The sequence below is a fragment of the Solanum tuberosum genome, unplaced genomic scaffold (genome assembly GCF_000226075.1).
Source record: "Solanum tuberosum cultivar DM 1-3 516 R44 unplaced genomic scaffold, SolTub_3.0 scf00445, whole genome shotgun sequence".
NCBI lineage: Eukaryota > Viridiplantae > Streptophyta > Magnoliopsida > Solanales > Solanaceae > Solanum > Solanum tuberosum.
In genome coordinates, this window is record NW_006239374.1 from 354,472 (window position 1) to 370,891 (window position 16,420).

Below are 16,420 nucleotides of genomic sequence, written 5' to 3' on the forward strand. Positions count from 1 at the left end.
TGGGGGGGGGGGGGGTTGGATCTGGGGGAGAGAACATGGAAGGGACCTAAATTGTCCCTTGACATTGTTGGATTTACATGTAGAATCATGACAACCAAAACATAATCAGAATCATCAGTTCATAGATATGGTCTCATAACACACCCCCACATAGCATACCTCTATCATTGGGTAAAAACGAGACAACTGCCATGTCGATGCTTGATCAGTACGGTCTTTTCTAGCGGCGTGCTTCTTCTGTTATTAAAAAAAAGGACAATGAAATCTAATCAGAAGGAGCTTATCATGAATGCAAATAATTTCATAGCCAATCACGTACCTTGTGAACGTCAAACTTCAGAGAGAAAGGTCCCATTGAGCTTTTCTTATTATCTGTTGATCCCTCCAGCAATCTCATATTGTACACGGCATTCATGTCATCTTGGGGCAATCTCGCTAACTAAAGGGGTACAAATGTGAGTGTTCATGTGCACAAAATTGTCTTCTAAACAATGAGAGCAGCCTTGTCTACTATTCAGAATAGTACTAAAGTGAAGTTCAAAGTCAATGTAGTTCCAGATGACACAAATTAACATGAAAAGGAATCAGAATTAAAACAATGCCTTGTGCCACAGATGAGAATTCAAGTCAAACAGCAAAATTGTGTTTTCGACCACTAGGAAGACCATAACATGCAGCAGTTATCTCTTTATTTAGATTTTCACACCGTTAGTAGTTCAACCAAGAAGAAGAAAATCTCCAATATAAGGTGACACTTGTTTGATTAAAGATATTGATACAACAATAACAAATCACTGACCTCCATTAACTTGGAAAGTTTGTCACTTTCAAACTTCTCAGGATGAACGGACGCATAAATCATCAATAAGCGTAACTTGCTTTCCCGTGTCACATCCTGCAGACCACAGCTAATTGCTCAAATAAACAAATCTAGACATTATGGAGGTTTAACAATCTATACAGTTTCTACCTGATGAACCCTCAGGAAATTGATCAAATCTTTAGTTCCTGCATCTCCGAAAACAAGGTCCTGCTCTAATTGGCCAATTTCTTTTAGACTTGACTCCCTGATAATTCTGTTTAGCTTCCCAGCAATCTGGATTAGGGAAAAAATGGTCATCATAGTCACTCTGATGACTTCTTCAATAAAAGATCTTATCCACCACACAATAAACTCTAAATTAATAGGAAACTGAAAATATCTATATTGAACATTTGCTCAGGTAAAACATGACCGGTAAATGTAATTCCACCAATACACATAAGTGATTATCTACAGCTACTCACAACGTCACTTCAACAGTCACAATCGCAATGAAACTCTCGCTACCAAAAATAAAATCACAGATCGCACCAAATATTGTGTTAATCCAAGCAAAGCACTAGAAAAATACAGTGTGTTCATCAATACTTGCAACTGTGCAAAGGTCAATGGATATTTTCAGCAACCTGTAGATCCTGGGTCCCAAAAAATGGATCCTCTCTACATTACATTTGTTCTCAAATTTGTCGGGGATAACTGGATGTGTTTCCTATATACTCCCCCCTCTCTTGTCTCGTACAACAAAGTTTGATTAGATATAAGAACTGAGACAGTCATAAAATTGACTAGCATCTTGGTAAGCATAAGAATAAGAATTGTTTCTCAAAAAAATTGATTAGAAGATAAAATCATCTTTTCTGGCACTTGTTTCGGAAGGAATAGATGTTGATCAAATATATTTTACCCCCATTATTCATATCCTGTTTAGAATAGTTTCAACTATGCACTAAAATTGAGTTATTTGATATTCATTTTATATAAGAGTAGTATCAAAATAGTTGGAAAATATCATAAATTTTGAAATGTTAGATAAATTTGAGTTCTTTAAGCCTGTGAAGATCGTTTTTGATAAAGTACAAACTTTGTGAAAATCTAGAATACATAATTATTATGGAAGCATTCCTAACGTTTTCAGAAACCTAAAATGTAGTCAATTGGGTTAAACAATAAGAATCCCAAATATATGTTGTCTTTTCATGAACAATTACAAGAAATATAGATGTGATTTAACTATTAGTTTTAATCATCTTCCTTTCAAATTAATCTTTGATGCCAGAACGATAGAAAAACTCTTAGATTTTAGCCTATCTTGCCCACAAGAAGGATCAATATTATGCACATTTGAGTAGCCTGCAGTTTGCCACAATACCAGAATAGCCATGATAAAATTACAATGCCAGTAAGAGCCTACAGCAGAATAAGGCTTAATGAATGACATAAACAGTATCTCTTGACCAGAATAATAAATAAAGAAACATCTTTAGCTGCTTCACGTTCAAAAGTGTAGCTATAAAATCAAACTTAAGACTTCAAAGTGCAAACAATCAAGTGAAATTTAATTTTCAGAAGACTCACATCAACATGCAGGGAGAGCTTCTCAATTTGTTCACTGTATTGAGGTAAAGCCTGAACCATCTTTTGCAAATCCCGAGTAGATAATTGACCACCGTCCCTACAATTTTGAGAAAGAAGTGGAGTAAACAACATAACCTATCTAGTTTAGAATCTAAAGAATGGAAAAAGAAAATGGTATGTGCTTCTATGTCCAGACTTGCAGGTATTTTCCAAGTTTACCCAGATAAAAAATGGCAACTCATTCTGCAATTAGTTCTATAATCTATAAATAAATGGCTTAAGACATTTTCTAGTAAATGAGGATAGCCTATAAGAAACAGCCTCTCTATCTCACCTCTGAGGTAGGGTAAGGTTTGCGTATACTCTCCCCCCTCCCCCCTCCCCCCACTGTGTGGGGACTACAGGTCTGTTGTTGTTGAGAATCGCCTAGCAGGCGTCCAACTTGTAAATATAAAGTTCATGAATTTTAGCTTTGTACGGCGTAGTTGATAATTGACACACCAAATCTTCCATAAAGAGAAACGAGCATCTTTACTAATAAGGAAACTACTTCAGCTGCACACTGGACGAGACTTGGAAAGCTTTTTCTTACTTGAGGGTCAACCAAACAGATCTCAGGTCAACCATTGTTTGAATCAATCACATTCCCAGATTCTTACATCCTATATATCATCTCTTGCAAATTGCATTAATTTTCGATCGTATCATGACAAAGCATTAATAAACACATATTCAAGCGGAATTTTCTTAGAAAAAAGGTTCTGTAAATTGCAAAAAGTGCAGACTAACCTTGAACCTTGATGCATTTGTGCAGCTTTATTCTTTGACACAAAGTTTGTCATCTTCTCATGCAACCTTTCACTAGCCTGACAAACCAATTACTGGTTAGAGATAGCATAATCATGTCCTATTCCCAACTTATACTAGTTATGCAAAAGACCTACATCAGCAATGTGTGCATGGCGGAGCTCTAACCAGATAGGATCATGATCCTCCAAAAGAACATCTTTCTTCTCCGGAGGGCCACCAGCTTTGCCAGGAACCTAGCCTTACATTAAAATGTCAATGTTATGGTAGATTCAACAGCATTTCCATTAGAGAGACTCAGAACACACAACTCACCTCATGCACATATTTATTCCCGTCCATGTTTAACAAGTCATGGCACATTGCGTCATATGTCCACTCGTGTATAATGGGAGCAATCTGGAAAACAAGGGGAGATAGAGAAGCATGTCAAGGAAATGAGAAATAGACAAGACTACCTGGAGAATGGAGGAAACAAAGTTGAACCTGGTCTACTGATCTATCCACAATAAGCAACTCGCAAGTTTCTGTCTGTGGAAAGTGAGGAAGAGTAGATTTGTACTTTGTAAGAGAATTCCAAACACCAGCTGCAAGTTTTGTAGGAATTAAATCGCGAAAGGTTGTCATGGTAGTAGGATCAAGTGATTTTGCAGCGCGGTAGCGCACCAAAGGAAATTCCTGTAGAAATTAATTTTAGCAAGGGTGTCTCTTGTCTCTATGCTTGAAAGCTCCAGATCAAGATCTAAATGCTTACCCGCAATGATGCAAAAACTGTAGCAATACGGTTCGCCATCTCATTCAAACACAAACTACCCTTCCGAGAACCTTCATCATCTCCATAAAGTTCTTCAAGCACCCTCTCATTATCGGTGATAAAACCCTATAGGGTAATATGGGATTGTTAGGAAGTGATAAATCAATACACTACTATTCTAGACAATCCCAGCGCAAAATCTGCTGGCAAAAATTAAGCCATGTTTAAAGCTGTTCCATTGAAATACCTTCTTAATAAAGAAAGTTACAGACAAGGAAGTTTGGTATATACAATATGATTCTCAGCTTCTCGCAGCATCAGCGATAACAATTTTCACAGAATTACATTCTCCAATTAAGCACAGGAACTAAAGCAGAAAAATAAAAAATTTCATGACTTTTTGAGTGATGCATCATCATATACCTGGCTGTCAATAGCAAAAAACTCCAAATTCATCTGCGCAATAAAGCCCTCAATAAGAACAGTGACACAAATTAAAGCAATAAAAGTAAAATTAGCTCAAGAAAAGATTTCACAAAAGAAGGATAATAACTTCTCTCAAGGCACCAATGCGAGACAGAACACTTGAATCCCTCTTTATGTGATTAACCAACTCTTTAGCAATAGGTGAACTAAAGAAAACAAATGCCCTGAAAAGGAAATAAAGAGGAGCAGAGGATGAGTGAGAGAGAAAGAAGAAAAAATAACCAAAGCAAATCAGACTCTGACATCTACGATATCTAAGTTCCCTGTATCCTTTTGATAAAGTCAAGCTTCCCTAACTCTTTGGAAGGGAATCTAAGGAATTGACCATCAGACTTTAGGATATAGAAGAATAGATCCAGTTGAGATAAATTGCTGGCTTTGCATACCATGAATATTCATATGAGGATTGTGACTTTTGGTCATCATAAAAGTACAGAGGTCTAAATCTGGGTAACTTAAAGGTCTTTTTTTCAGAATGCACTTATTAAACAGAGGTCTTCTCACTCAAATTGCATTTAGGTGGGACTGTACCTTCACAATGTTGGCTTGCATTCAGTAAAAGATGATGTGAAATTTCACATAGAGCAAATCTAGCTTTAGGTTAATTACTGCAAGGTGGTCTTGATAGAATCTTTATTCAGTCTAAATGCAAGCTCCAATATAAAAAAGACCCTCAGAGAGATTGCAAGTATGGGTTATATGAGAAAATGCTTTCTCAACTGATACTTGGGACAGCCTGTCCTTCGCTTAAAATGTCCTCCGCCTGTGTATTAACATTTTTTCTTTTCCACCGAACACAAATGTCAATTAACTTCTTCTTTCATATTATGAATCAGTGCATTCATAGGTACAAGCGTACAACACGGTAATACATTAGTTCTATCAACAGAGGCTAGTTAACAAGGCACAATTGTCAAAGAAAAATATGTGACCAAGACAAAAGGCATTCAGAATGGAACTCAAGATATTTCTGGACGTACTTTCTGTATAAAGGTGATTTCCCAGCCATGTCAGATAGAAACATCACAACACTGCAAATAAAAGAAAAGGTTAATGGCAAGTGTCTGTATGGATAAAGTCATAGAATCTGCATATAGATATTTAGCTATAAATAAACAGCAAGATTGATATTACTAAGATAAACAAAGAGCCAGCATAATAATAATAACATTTATCAACAGAAGTTCCTGATAAAAAGAACACGTGTCCCAGAAGTTCTGCTAATAGTATCACAACAACCTATGATTATAGTGGCAAGACAGAATAAAAAGATCCTTCTATATCGAAAGCTAAGTTGAAAAAATAATAGGAAAATTCCTGGATCACCCATGGAGAAGAACCAAAACAGAATGGTAAAACCTCTACTATAAATGGAGCTTCTGATAATAGTCATTAAACTAATTGCTTGCAATACCTGTGTGTTTTCTCTAAACACCGCATAATAGTTTAGGTGTGAAGAAAATTCATAGTCAAAATTACCTATTTAAACTATAAAAACTCATACAGAAGATACAGAGCCATACTCCTCCGCGATCAGAGTCAAAATTCATGATACTAAAACAAAAAATATCACATACTTAATATCTACTTACTTCATCAAAAAAAAATAAAAAAAAAATATCACATACTTAACATACTGCAACCTCAAAAGTTTTAAGTGATTTCAATTTAACTTCTATCATGCTATGATATGGTGAAGGATACCAAACTGAAAGTAGAATAGATTTACCAACAACATATTCATTCATATAGGAAAAAATGGACAAGTCTTCAACAATCAGATGTTTAAGTGTAAGAAATTACTATCTCCATCCCATATCATGTGACATGAGTATGAATGGATGGGATTATAATTGCTAATCTTACTGGTACATCATACTGGTCATAGTACATGAGTTGATAGGAAAGCACTACAAGAGTCCAACTCTGAGTGGTTCAGAAAGACGCAATTTTAAATAATTTATGGAATTTGTAAAAAGAAAAATTGATGGTTAAATTGTGTCAAACATAAACATTCCAAAATGGAAATGGGACAATCAAACTATGCAAATGTAATCAGCTTATTCAATAAACTTATTTTGTGTAATTTGCACTCTATCCTAATTTTTTTATCATGTACTTCTTAATATCTTCATTTTGCTCAAATTTTGAGTTCTTTGAGTTTCTCTGTCAATATGTCTTTTTCACCCTATCATTTTTTCTCCTCACTATCTACCCATGAGATCAGGTTAATGCTTCTTTTCCTTTTCTCTATTTAATTAGTTAAGGTTAGGATAATATTCCGTGACAATAAGTTTGCTCTTTTTTTTTTTTTTACTCTATATCATCAGTCGAGATTGTACCTCTCATGAGAGTAATAGAATCTCAGGTATGTGTTGATATACAAATTCGCACAGCTGATCCCAAGAAGAGAGCCACTCACAGGAATAGGATCAAGTACTCAAGGATGGATGAAACAAGCCGTACAAATAGAGGCTCAAGTCCTAGCAACTATTTCGATTAGGAATTACTCGCATCAGTTGGTGTTACCCATGCAACAAGGCGGGTGAAGATGTAGATTGTTTTCTTTTACAATGCAGCCAGGAGACTGTGGTGGGATCTTATGAGATGGTTTGGTATGTCATGGGTGATGCCTAGATTTGTCAAGGACTTGTTAAGCTGGAAAGTTGGAAGAAGCTATAGAAAGAGCAGTGCATGGAATGTTGCTCCTCTTACTTTGATGTGGATTATTTGGAGAGAGAAACATGAGAGCATTTGAAGGGGTAGAAATGATTTTTTGTCAGTTGAGAAGTAGTCTCTGATCACTTATTTATTTTTGGTGCACTCATTTAGTTTCTGGTTATATAGATGAAAGAACTATTATCTTTTGGTAGGTTCTTTACCTTTTGGTATACCTCTTGTAGGTGGCCGATTCTGGCCCTTTTGATTAATGAAATCTTGTTTACTTGATTAATAAAAACAAAAAAGATATGTTCAGGGTGCAAAATGGAAAGAACATAATTTACAACATAGAAGTATACACCTATAAATGCTAGAGGATCTGAAAGATTGAACTATGCAAGGAAGTCAAACAAAGAAATTAGCATTAGTACTTCTCTTTTGTTGGTTGGATGAAGTATATCGCATCCATGGATGGGAGCGGCTGCCGTCGCTTGTATATGTCTTCAACCACTGCAGAAACATTGTAAACAGACTTTTTAAAGATTAAGTTCAGCCCAATTATACAAGAGAGATAACCAGTGAATGTGCAGAACGCCCACACCTCCGCTCTGAAAACCCAGCAGACAACAATAGCTCTTTCAGTCATTCAAGATCAAGTTCATCAACATTCAACAATCATCCACCCGAAAGACAATAGTGACCAATAAATCACAGGATTGGCACGTGCTATGGTGTTGCCCCATGAAATTTCTCCTAATTGACCGTTATATTCTAAGGAAATATGAATTTATTATATATTCAGGAACTAATACATGCTTCTCCAGCCCAATTATAGGTTTGCTAATCTTTAACAGGAAAGGACAAAATCACCAGGAGACCAGTAAAAGAGAATAGATTGCACTTGCACCTTAAGAGGAAAAGTTACTAATCCACACAAATGTCATTAATAAGATATGCACTTATTTCCAGGTAGAACTGGAAAATGTAGCCTGCTAAAATACAAGGGCACAAAAGAAAGGGAGTAACAAACACTACATCCTATTCAGTAACGTAAAGATGAATGGGTTGAAGAGGTTAAGATTAATAATGTAATAGAAATGTCACCCAATACATGATACTACCAACATCACTTATGCACGTTAATTCATTATGAGGGACCATCAGCATCATTTGGATACGAAGTTAAGATCACATAAACCCAGGAGGAAAACAAGACAATCTGCACATTCCAATGATATAACTAACACAGAGAGACATCTAATTAATTCAGATATGTACAATTTATGTTTTTTGAGAAGGTTAAAGATTATCATTGAATGGGCATCAGGAAGATGCCAAATTACAAAAGGTGTGATCAGTTAGCTCTAATATAAAGGACAATAAAACATTTCAGCACTAGTACAAGTAGCCTAAGCTAAAGCTAAGGAGCTAACAAAATAAAAAAAACATGTCGACTCTATCGACAGGTGAAAGAAAATTCCAACTGAACAGTATGTGAAAATCTATACACATATACATAAAGTATGTATCACATCTGAAAGCGTGTATATTAAAATTTATACACAACCATCAATGACTTGATTCAACAGTAAATCTAGATAGAAGTAAGAAATGGAAGTATGTGGCACCCAAGGGTGTGGCCTAGTGGTTAATATGAAGTGGGGGGAGAACTATGTGCTCTCTAGTATACCTCCAAGGAGGCAAAAAAAAACTAGGTGAGATCTTCCCACCTGCCTAAGCATTGGTGTGCAGAGTTATCTAGTATATGTGCTGGTGTGGGAAGTAGCAAGTGCCCAGTGGAATAGTCATAGTGTCAACAAGCTGACACGGACACCATTGTCATTAAAAAAGAATGAATATCCCTAAGAGTGGTCTTTTAATACTTACATGAAACTCCTTCCTCTGTGATATCTGCCATCTTGCATGCGTATGACATTATTTTAACAGTTAGTTTATCCATGATGAGTACCTGCAGGATAGAGGATCAATAGAAGAACTATCTATGGGTTTCATCAACCTGCATTCTTGGAATTTAATAGAAGTATTTAAAGCCACTTCAACACAAGTGAAGGCATAACCTTGTCGCAAATGGGTATATAATCTTCTTGACAAAGTTCCAATTTATTTATTTTTTGGGAAATAGTTCCTAAAGAATACTTATAAGCAACATGATTAGTTGCTATGAGTTTTAGACGTTATAGCATTGATTTGGTAACGAAAAAGCTTTTCATCTAAAACCACATAATTTTTTTTTGTTGAAGTACAAATTTTCACAAACAAAATTATCTCTTCAAATTGAAGCATATTGTAGTTGTACCTTCCATGCTGATTTTGAGTCTTTTGACTTGGCAGACCTGAGCATTTCATACAGTAATCCTACAAATATAGAAGGAAATGGTTGGAATGGGTTGATATGAATAGAATATCAGACAACACACTTCATTGCAAGTGAAAATAAGTAAACAGGAGTATATGGAAGATCTAGAATCAGTTGTGAATGTCTTAGGATCCCCTGTAATTTTTTGTCATAGGAATGAAGATCTTCCTAATAATCTGTTAAAATTTGTAATTAGGAACCTGTAACATGTTGTGCCAGGTTTTGATTTTTTGGAAATAGAAATACAAATTGTAACCGTCTCAAAAAAGAAAAAGTGACGACGGAAGAACTCTTAAGGCAGAACTTGAGATCCTTATTAACTCCAAACGAACACATAATTTATCATGTATTTCTCAAAATTACAGGAAAAGGCAGCATTAGTGCAACTAAAGCTCCATCTGTAAAGATAGTACAAGACAATTAACTGGAAAGTTTTATAGCAGATCTTGGGGTGCATTAATCGGCGATATGCAAACATGAAAACAAAAGGGGGTCTTTATAAGGCTTGGGCAATCCGCCTCCCTTTGAGCTAGGATTTGGGATGTGAGTTAGGCCCAAGACCTAATTTTATATGGTATTAGAGCAGGACCCATCTCACCCAAAGGGTGTTGAAAGATGAAAAAAGTCTCACATTGGTGATTAATAAGATGGGTGCTCTCTTTGTAAGACTTGGGCAATCCTCCTCCCTTTGAGCTAGTTTTAGGGGTGTGAGTTACGTCCAAGACCTAATTTTACAGGGGAGCAAGTAACACTGCATATAAGAACCCTTTTCCCATCATTGCCTAATTTCATTAGTTTTTCATTTTGTAATAACCTGATTACAAACATCATAATTAATCAAAATATTTTTTAAAAATAATCTATATTCCAGTAAGAATCTTGACAAAGTCCTCCTGTAGACACTCATCTAAAGCTTAGTCATATTTCAATGATTTTGTTCTTTTAGCAACATATTTATTCAGTTAGAGTGTTGAGCTAAGCAAGAAAACAAACAGGGATATTGTTATCATAGACTCCGGCAATCAAGATTACATGTATATCATCAGCGTAGCTACTTCTTCGCACTTCAGTTGCAAAGCATTTCTCTTTACTCCAGTCTCCATGGGTGTCAATATCTCTTCCTTCTTTTTTTAATGACCGATAAATACGTTTAGAGCCAACTATTTGGGCCAACCACAACCTTTGAAACTCGGGAATGGTGGGTTTATCCCTCTACCCCTTCTCCACTAAAATACTGGATTTAGTTCGCTTGGCACAGGGCTCGAACTTGTGACCAAAGAAACAATTCCGCCAACCTTTGCCAACTGAGCAAACCTTTGGGGGAAATCTTCCTTTTATTTGACAGAACCCCACCCTCCCAACCTCGTGCGCAGTCAATAGTGGTCTCTCCCACTTCACTTACATGTTAACTTGAACTCACAACCTGTTGATTGGAGAAAGCATTCTTGTCACAATAGCAACCAAACTTGCCTATTCCTAAGGTGACAAATTAGAGATATTTCCTTAGGATCTTAGTGCAACATAGGAAAAACAAATAATTCACCAAAATGGATGTAGAGCACTCATATAGTTGACCTGAACTAGTTAGAAACTGAGGCTAGTTGGTTGACTCATTGTTACTTCAAGTGTTATCCCAATGGAAGCTTTCTGTACCCTTTTCTAGGCAAAACAAGTTGTTCAGTGATTTTCAACTCCTTAAATGGGCATCCTCTCGACATAACCTCATTGTGTCTAGCAATTGTTTGTTTTCGCCCGACTTTGGATTAATGGCTGATGAGCTCATGCCATTTCTAGGCAGCTATTTCTCACTCGCTCTCCAAGATAGGGAAAAAAGAACTCTAGCCACGATTCCATATCCTAATCTATGGTCCACCTTACTTTGGCATCTACAAGTACTCTTGCGGTCTTGCCCTACAACTCCAGCTAATGAGTGACATTTAATTGCTGACAGTAATAGAACTCCATGCCTGTCGACTTCAATTCTAGATGCTTGAACCGAATGTAAAACAGTCAGCAGAGCCACCTCTAGCACATATTCAAACCAACTCTGACTTCAATTTCTAGATTTTGCTGGAATTTGCAACATGTGGTGCTAGATGAAAAAGAGAGATTCCTAGGTTTGGTTGGCTAGCAAGTTTGAATTTATATAGTCGTTTAAGTTAGTCCTGAAGCAGTAGTGTGATCGGGAGAAGGAATGGCCTTGGATATTGAGTAGGAAATCCATTGTTCCACCTATTTGCATGTTTTGCTTTGGTAGCATTAAAGGGTGTGTGTCTTCAATAAATAACAGAAAAGAGATATTTCATTATTTATTTTTTGATAAGATAGATATTTCATTATGTAAAAGATGTGCTTTCTTCGCAGTAGTTCTTCGGAGAATAGCAACCATTTATTGTTACAGTGCACTACTAGGCAGATTTGGTCTCTATTTATCAACCTGTTTGAGCAAGCTGAGTAATGCCACACGATGTTAGCAACTTGAATTATGTTGGGACAGAAAGAGAGTGGATAACAGATCCAGAAAGACTATCACTGTGCACATCATCTGGACTGTGTGCCTTGAAAGAGACAGGAAATGTTTTGAAGGGAAGACTGAGCATATTCTTTTGTCGAGCTTAAATGATTACAGAACTTATACTTTAGATGCAAAGGGAACACATCAGAAAGTATGTTACAGTTTTAGGAATTTTGGGACTCTTTGAGTCAATAGAGAAAATTGAATAAACTGCTTCTTTTGTACTATATCACATACCTTCTTGATGCTGATATCAATAAAATTACTCTTACCTTATCAAAGGAATTTTAGAGACCTAGGTTGATAGGAGCAAAATCAGCGGAAAAAAAGGTTTCAAGCTTGGGTTTGACGGCTTAATAATAGGCTGTAAGTCCTAAATTTGTTGGGGCTTAGGTGGTAAAAGTCCAAAGGAATAAAAATCAAGCGTATTCTCGAAGATCACAAATACTGTCTTGGACCTAGGGATATCCTGCCTAAGGCATTACAGAAGGTCTAAAAACAACAAGGTAGAACGAGCTTGCACCAAAATCTAGAAGTCCAAAGTAGGGCAGTTGTTTGATTTAGAATAAGGCATCACGTTAAACAACGCATTAGAGAGTTGGGTGTTTATTGCATTTTTTATGTTCCCTATTAACAATATAGCATATTTAGAAATTATCTTACGCAGAAGTTGTTTATCCAAGGATAAAAATCAAAATTGTATAAGGATTAACGTGCCCCACATCATGTATGATCTGAAGGATTAAAATCCAGAGATAATGTAATTGAAAAGAATAGTCACACATTGCAAAACGAATGCAATGCCGGTCTAAAGCCCCATATATCCTGAATTCATCCACACCTAACAAGAAATACATTATTCCAATATTATCTCTGTTTCTTACGACTAACAAGTAACAACCATTTAGCTCAATGACGCCTCTTTGTGTGGTTCTTATTGATACGATAATATTTCCAGTTTATGGGTTTAATGCCCTCTATTAGCCCTGTTATATCTGATCTTATCAAAAAAATATCCTCTATTATCCCCGTTATACCTTATCTTATCAAAAAAAATATCCTGTATTAGCCTAACCCCCAACAAAAAGAACCTCTTTTTGCATTTCCTAAAAAACACTTCATATGACATCTATAGCATCCCTGCGCTTATGAAAGAAATGCCCAGAGCTTAACTTCCACATTTCCACATGTATGTTGACCATTACTTCCTTTAAAATCCCATGTCAAAAACTGCTCTGACAAGATACTCCATCCAGAATTTATATCTAACTCAAGAGGTTGCGCATGTTATGATGTGTAGAATAATGTTGGTTTTAGGTTAATTCATTTTCAAAAAATCTGTCGATTAATTTAGATAGTTTCAATCATTTTCACTAATCTTTTCTTGTTGAGGTGGAGTTGCAGAGTCAGTTTATGAGTTGTCAACCATCTGACAGAAAATATCCTACATTTTTTTAGTTAATCCAAAATAGTTGACCTCTTAGGCTCTTACTATAAATGATAAAAGTCCAGTTAGTGCTTCCTAGATTTTGCAGAGTAAATATTTCTATGTTACATTCATTACAAGTACTCCAAAATATTTTCTTACTTTACACTAGAACAGATGGTATAATTCCGTTCTAATGATGCTACTACAGTGAGCAACCAAGGAAAGTTACAGTGGTCAATGCTCAACATAGTGGAAGATAAAAGCTGCAACAGTTGCCTGGTAATTTAAAGGGATTTATACATAAACAAGAAAACTCAACCATTTGCCAGGTAAGGAAACTCAACACCAAATATCCTCAGGTTCATATGTTCCCACAATATTATGCAACAATTAATTTTCAATAAGGTCCAGAACCATGAACCCCAGCCCCCTTTTATAAGACCACCACCTAGAAGTAGTATGAAAATCTTACTTTACTACGAGACTTCAAGGTGAACCCAGTAGATAACAATAAAAATTATAACTTTTTATAACCAAGAAATTACCGTGGGATAGTAACTGCGCGGTTCAAAGCTCGAGGGGTAATAACGCCCCTCTCTACCCTTCTCCACTTAAATACAAAGCTTTAGTCTGCAGTAGGATTCAAATAAAACGCAGCATCCGCCTAATTTTAGGTAACTAATAGTGAATATAACCTGATGACTTGATTTCACTCCAAACCATTTTAACATTTTTTATCTTCCACCAAAAAGCTAAAAGAATCAAGGACTTTGATATTCAGATTATCAAATAATAATTCTCAAATGAACGTCTCTATCTTCACAAGGTAGGAGTAAGGCTGCATACACATCACCCTCCCCAAAACCCCACTTGTCGAATTACACTGCGTATCAATTCTCAAATGAACATACAGAAATTAGTACCAATCAATCAACTGACTATGCCAATCCCTATTATCCAGTCTGCTTTATTCAGGCACTTCTCATTACAAAAAAGCACAATTTACAAAACTGGATCAAGGAAAGCACATTTCTATTCTACTAACAGATTGATTAATACCCTAATAGTTGCAATCAAAGGCTAATTACATGCATTTCAAAGCAAAAATATGATTATAGAATACTCACTGTCACGTATAACTTGCCGGAAGTTCTTGTAATCGCTTCCCTGCGACGATGTATCGGAATCAGACATGGACATGATTGATTTTCCACCAAAAAGCAAAATATATTCCAATTTCCGTTTCTCTCTGTGTGTGGCCTTTAAATAATTGATCGATCACAGAGATCTTTGTGATCGAAAAATTGGAAATTGGAAATGGAAATTCTCAGTGGTTTAACAATTCACAGAGAGAGAATTAGTCGTAGTAATTTTCGCACGTTGACTGTTGAAAGGCCCAAAGTTGAATTATCTCCGACGATATGACTATGACCCGAAACGATTTCATCATTCTCCGGGTCGTTTGATCCGGGTCGAACCAGTTTGTCGCACCGTCCAAAGGTTCATACCCGGAAACTAAATTTACGAACATCAATAACATTAGAAAATAAGTAAAAAATATTTTTCTCCGTAGTGAAAACATGTTAACTTTAACATATTTGAAAAAATAACACTATGTGTATTGATTTGTCATAATTAAAAATGTCAAAAGTGTGAAGATAATGTAATCAAAGAAGTATATGATTGAAAGTATATGATCGATTCCCCATCGAAGTAGTAAATATAAAATATTATGAGTATTGATTTCTATATGATCTCTAAGGATGTATTTTTATTTTAAATTAATTAAACGACCCTTAAGAATGTAATGTAACAAATATGATTGTTATTCCTAACCTAATTTAAATTAGTCGAACTTTAATATAAATACAAATTTAGAGTACCGGACTTTAATATTAGTTTTTGGGTATGTCTTTCGGCGAAGTTGTACGGAGCTTTCTTTTAATTTTATAAAATTTGTATTAAATCATATAATCATACTACCAAATTAAAACGAGGGGAGTAAAATATATCGAGAAAAATATGTACACGTTTGATGTTATTAATTAATTTTAAAGACACGGTTAAGTTTCAGCCTAATTCTAGAACAGTAGAATAGTTCCAATATATATCAAAATATTACAGGTGGAAGTTTTTGCGTCACAAAAATAGCTTGAAAAGTAGTAAAATCTTGAATTTGACTTTCATTTGCTAGGCTTTAAATTGAGGCAGAAGGTTACTAGAAAATATGATGCATTTACATTTACATGTAAAAGAAAGCTCTAAAATAAATATATCATTAGTGTCATATTTAATTAATATGTTATATCATGTTATTTATTTATCATATCATCATATTAAATTTAACAAGAAGAATTATATGTTATTGTAAAGTCAATTTAATTAATTAACTTGTGCGTCATACTGATGATGTAACTATTTAAATAGTGATGTAACAATTATAAAGTTGACTAAATTAAGAATCTTATGAGCAATACATTTACATTATGATATTCTATATATTTAGTGTTCTTAGACATATAATTTATTTCTAACGTGTTAGGTTAGCAAAGTATTATTGATCTTTTCATTCATTTTTATTCGTCCACAAAAACAAAATTTTATTCTTACTTATCCATTTAGCATGTCAAGAGGATGACTGCCAAAAACTCACTAGCAAAGATGCCTTTTGGCAAGGTGTCATTCCATACAATTTTATTTTCTAAGAAAAAGTTAATAATATTTAGAATTAAAGTAATTTTTTTTCTAAAGGGTCTATTTCGAAAGCTTCCTGATAATTGAAATTGATATAATTACTAGGATAATAATTACCACTCTATTAATATTCCAAAAATTCCTTTCAAAATATTCTCAACTCAAGAAGAAGTATAATGTGTTTGGAAACTCGATGTCAACCGGCTATCGGCTACCAAAATTCTTCCTCTTGACGTAGATATGGTTATAATGCACATTTTTGCCAGAATATAATCAGACCTTATTCTAATTTCATCTAT

At 35.2% G+C, this 16,420-nt stretch overlaps 1 protein-coding gene across 1 annotated transcript in view; it reads right to left on the reverse strand.

The window, feature by feature from the left end:
* LOC102578613 (SNARE-interacting protein KEULE-like) overlaps nt 1–14,837 on the reverse strand; it is a 17,386-nt gene extending 2,549 nt beyond the window's left edge. The window contains exons 1-17 of the mRNA XM_006363666.2: nt 14,555–14,837; nt 9,424–9,482; nt 8,994–9,075; nt 7,538–7,616; nt 5,426–5,476; nt 4,513–4,609; nt 4,383–4,415; nt 3,960–4,085; nt 3,692–3,883; nt 3,521–3,604; nt 3,343–3,441; nt 3,188–3,264; nt 2,399–2,495; nt 971–1,096; nt 800–895; nt 320–439; nt 160–237 (exon numbers count right to left, since the gene is read on the reverse strand). Of these exons, the coding sequence (XP_006363728.1) occupies nt 160–237; nt 320–439; nt 800–895; nt 971–1,096; nt 2,399–2,495; nt 3,188–3,264; nt 3,343–3,441; nt 3,521–3,604; nt 3,692–3,883; nt 3,960–4,085; nt 4,383–4,415; nt 4,513–4,609; nt 5,426–5,476; nt 7,538–7,616; nt 8,994–9,075; nt 9,424–9,482; nt 14,555–14,627 (1,569 nt within the window). The 5' untranslated portion in view covers nt 14,628–14,837. The remainder of the gene's footprint in view (nt 1–159; nt 238–319; nt 440–799; nt 896–970; nt 1,097–2,398; nt 2,496–3,187; nt 3,265–3,342; nt 3,442–3,520; nt 3,605–3,691; nt 3,884–3,959; nt 4,086–4,382; nt 4,416–4,512; nt 4,610–5,425; nt 5,477–7,537; nt 7,617–8,993; nt 9,076–9,423; nt 9,483–14,554) is intronic.
* Between the last annotated feature and the right edge of the window lie 1,583 nt (nt 14,838–16,420).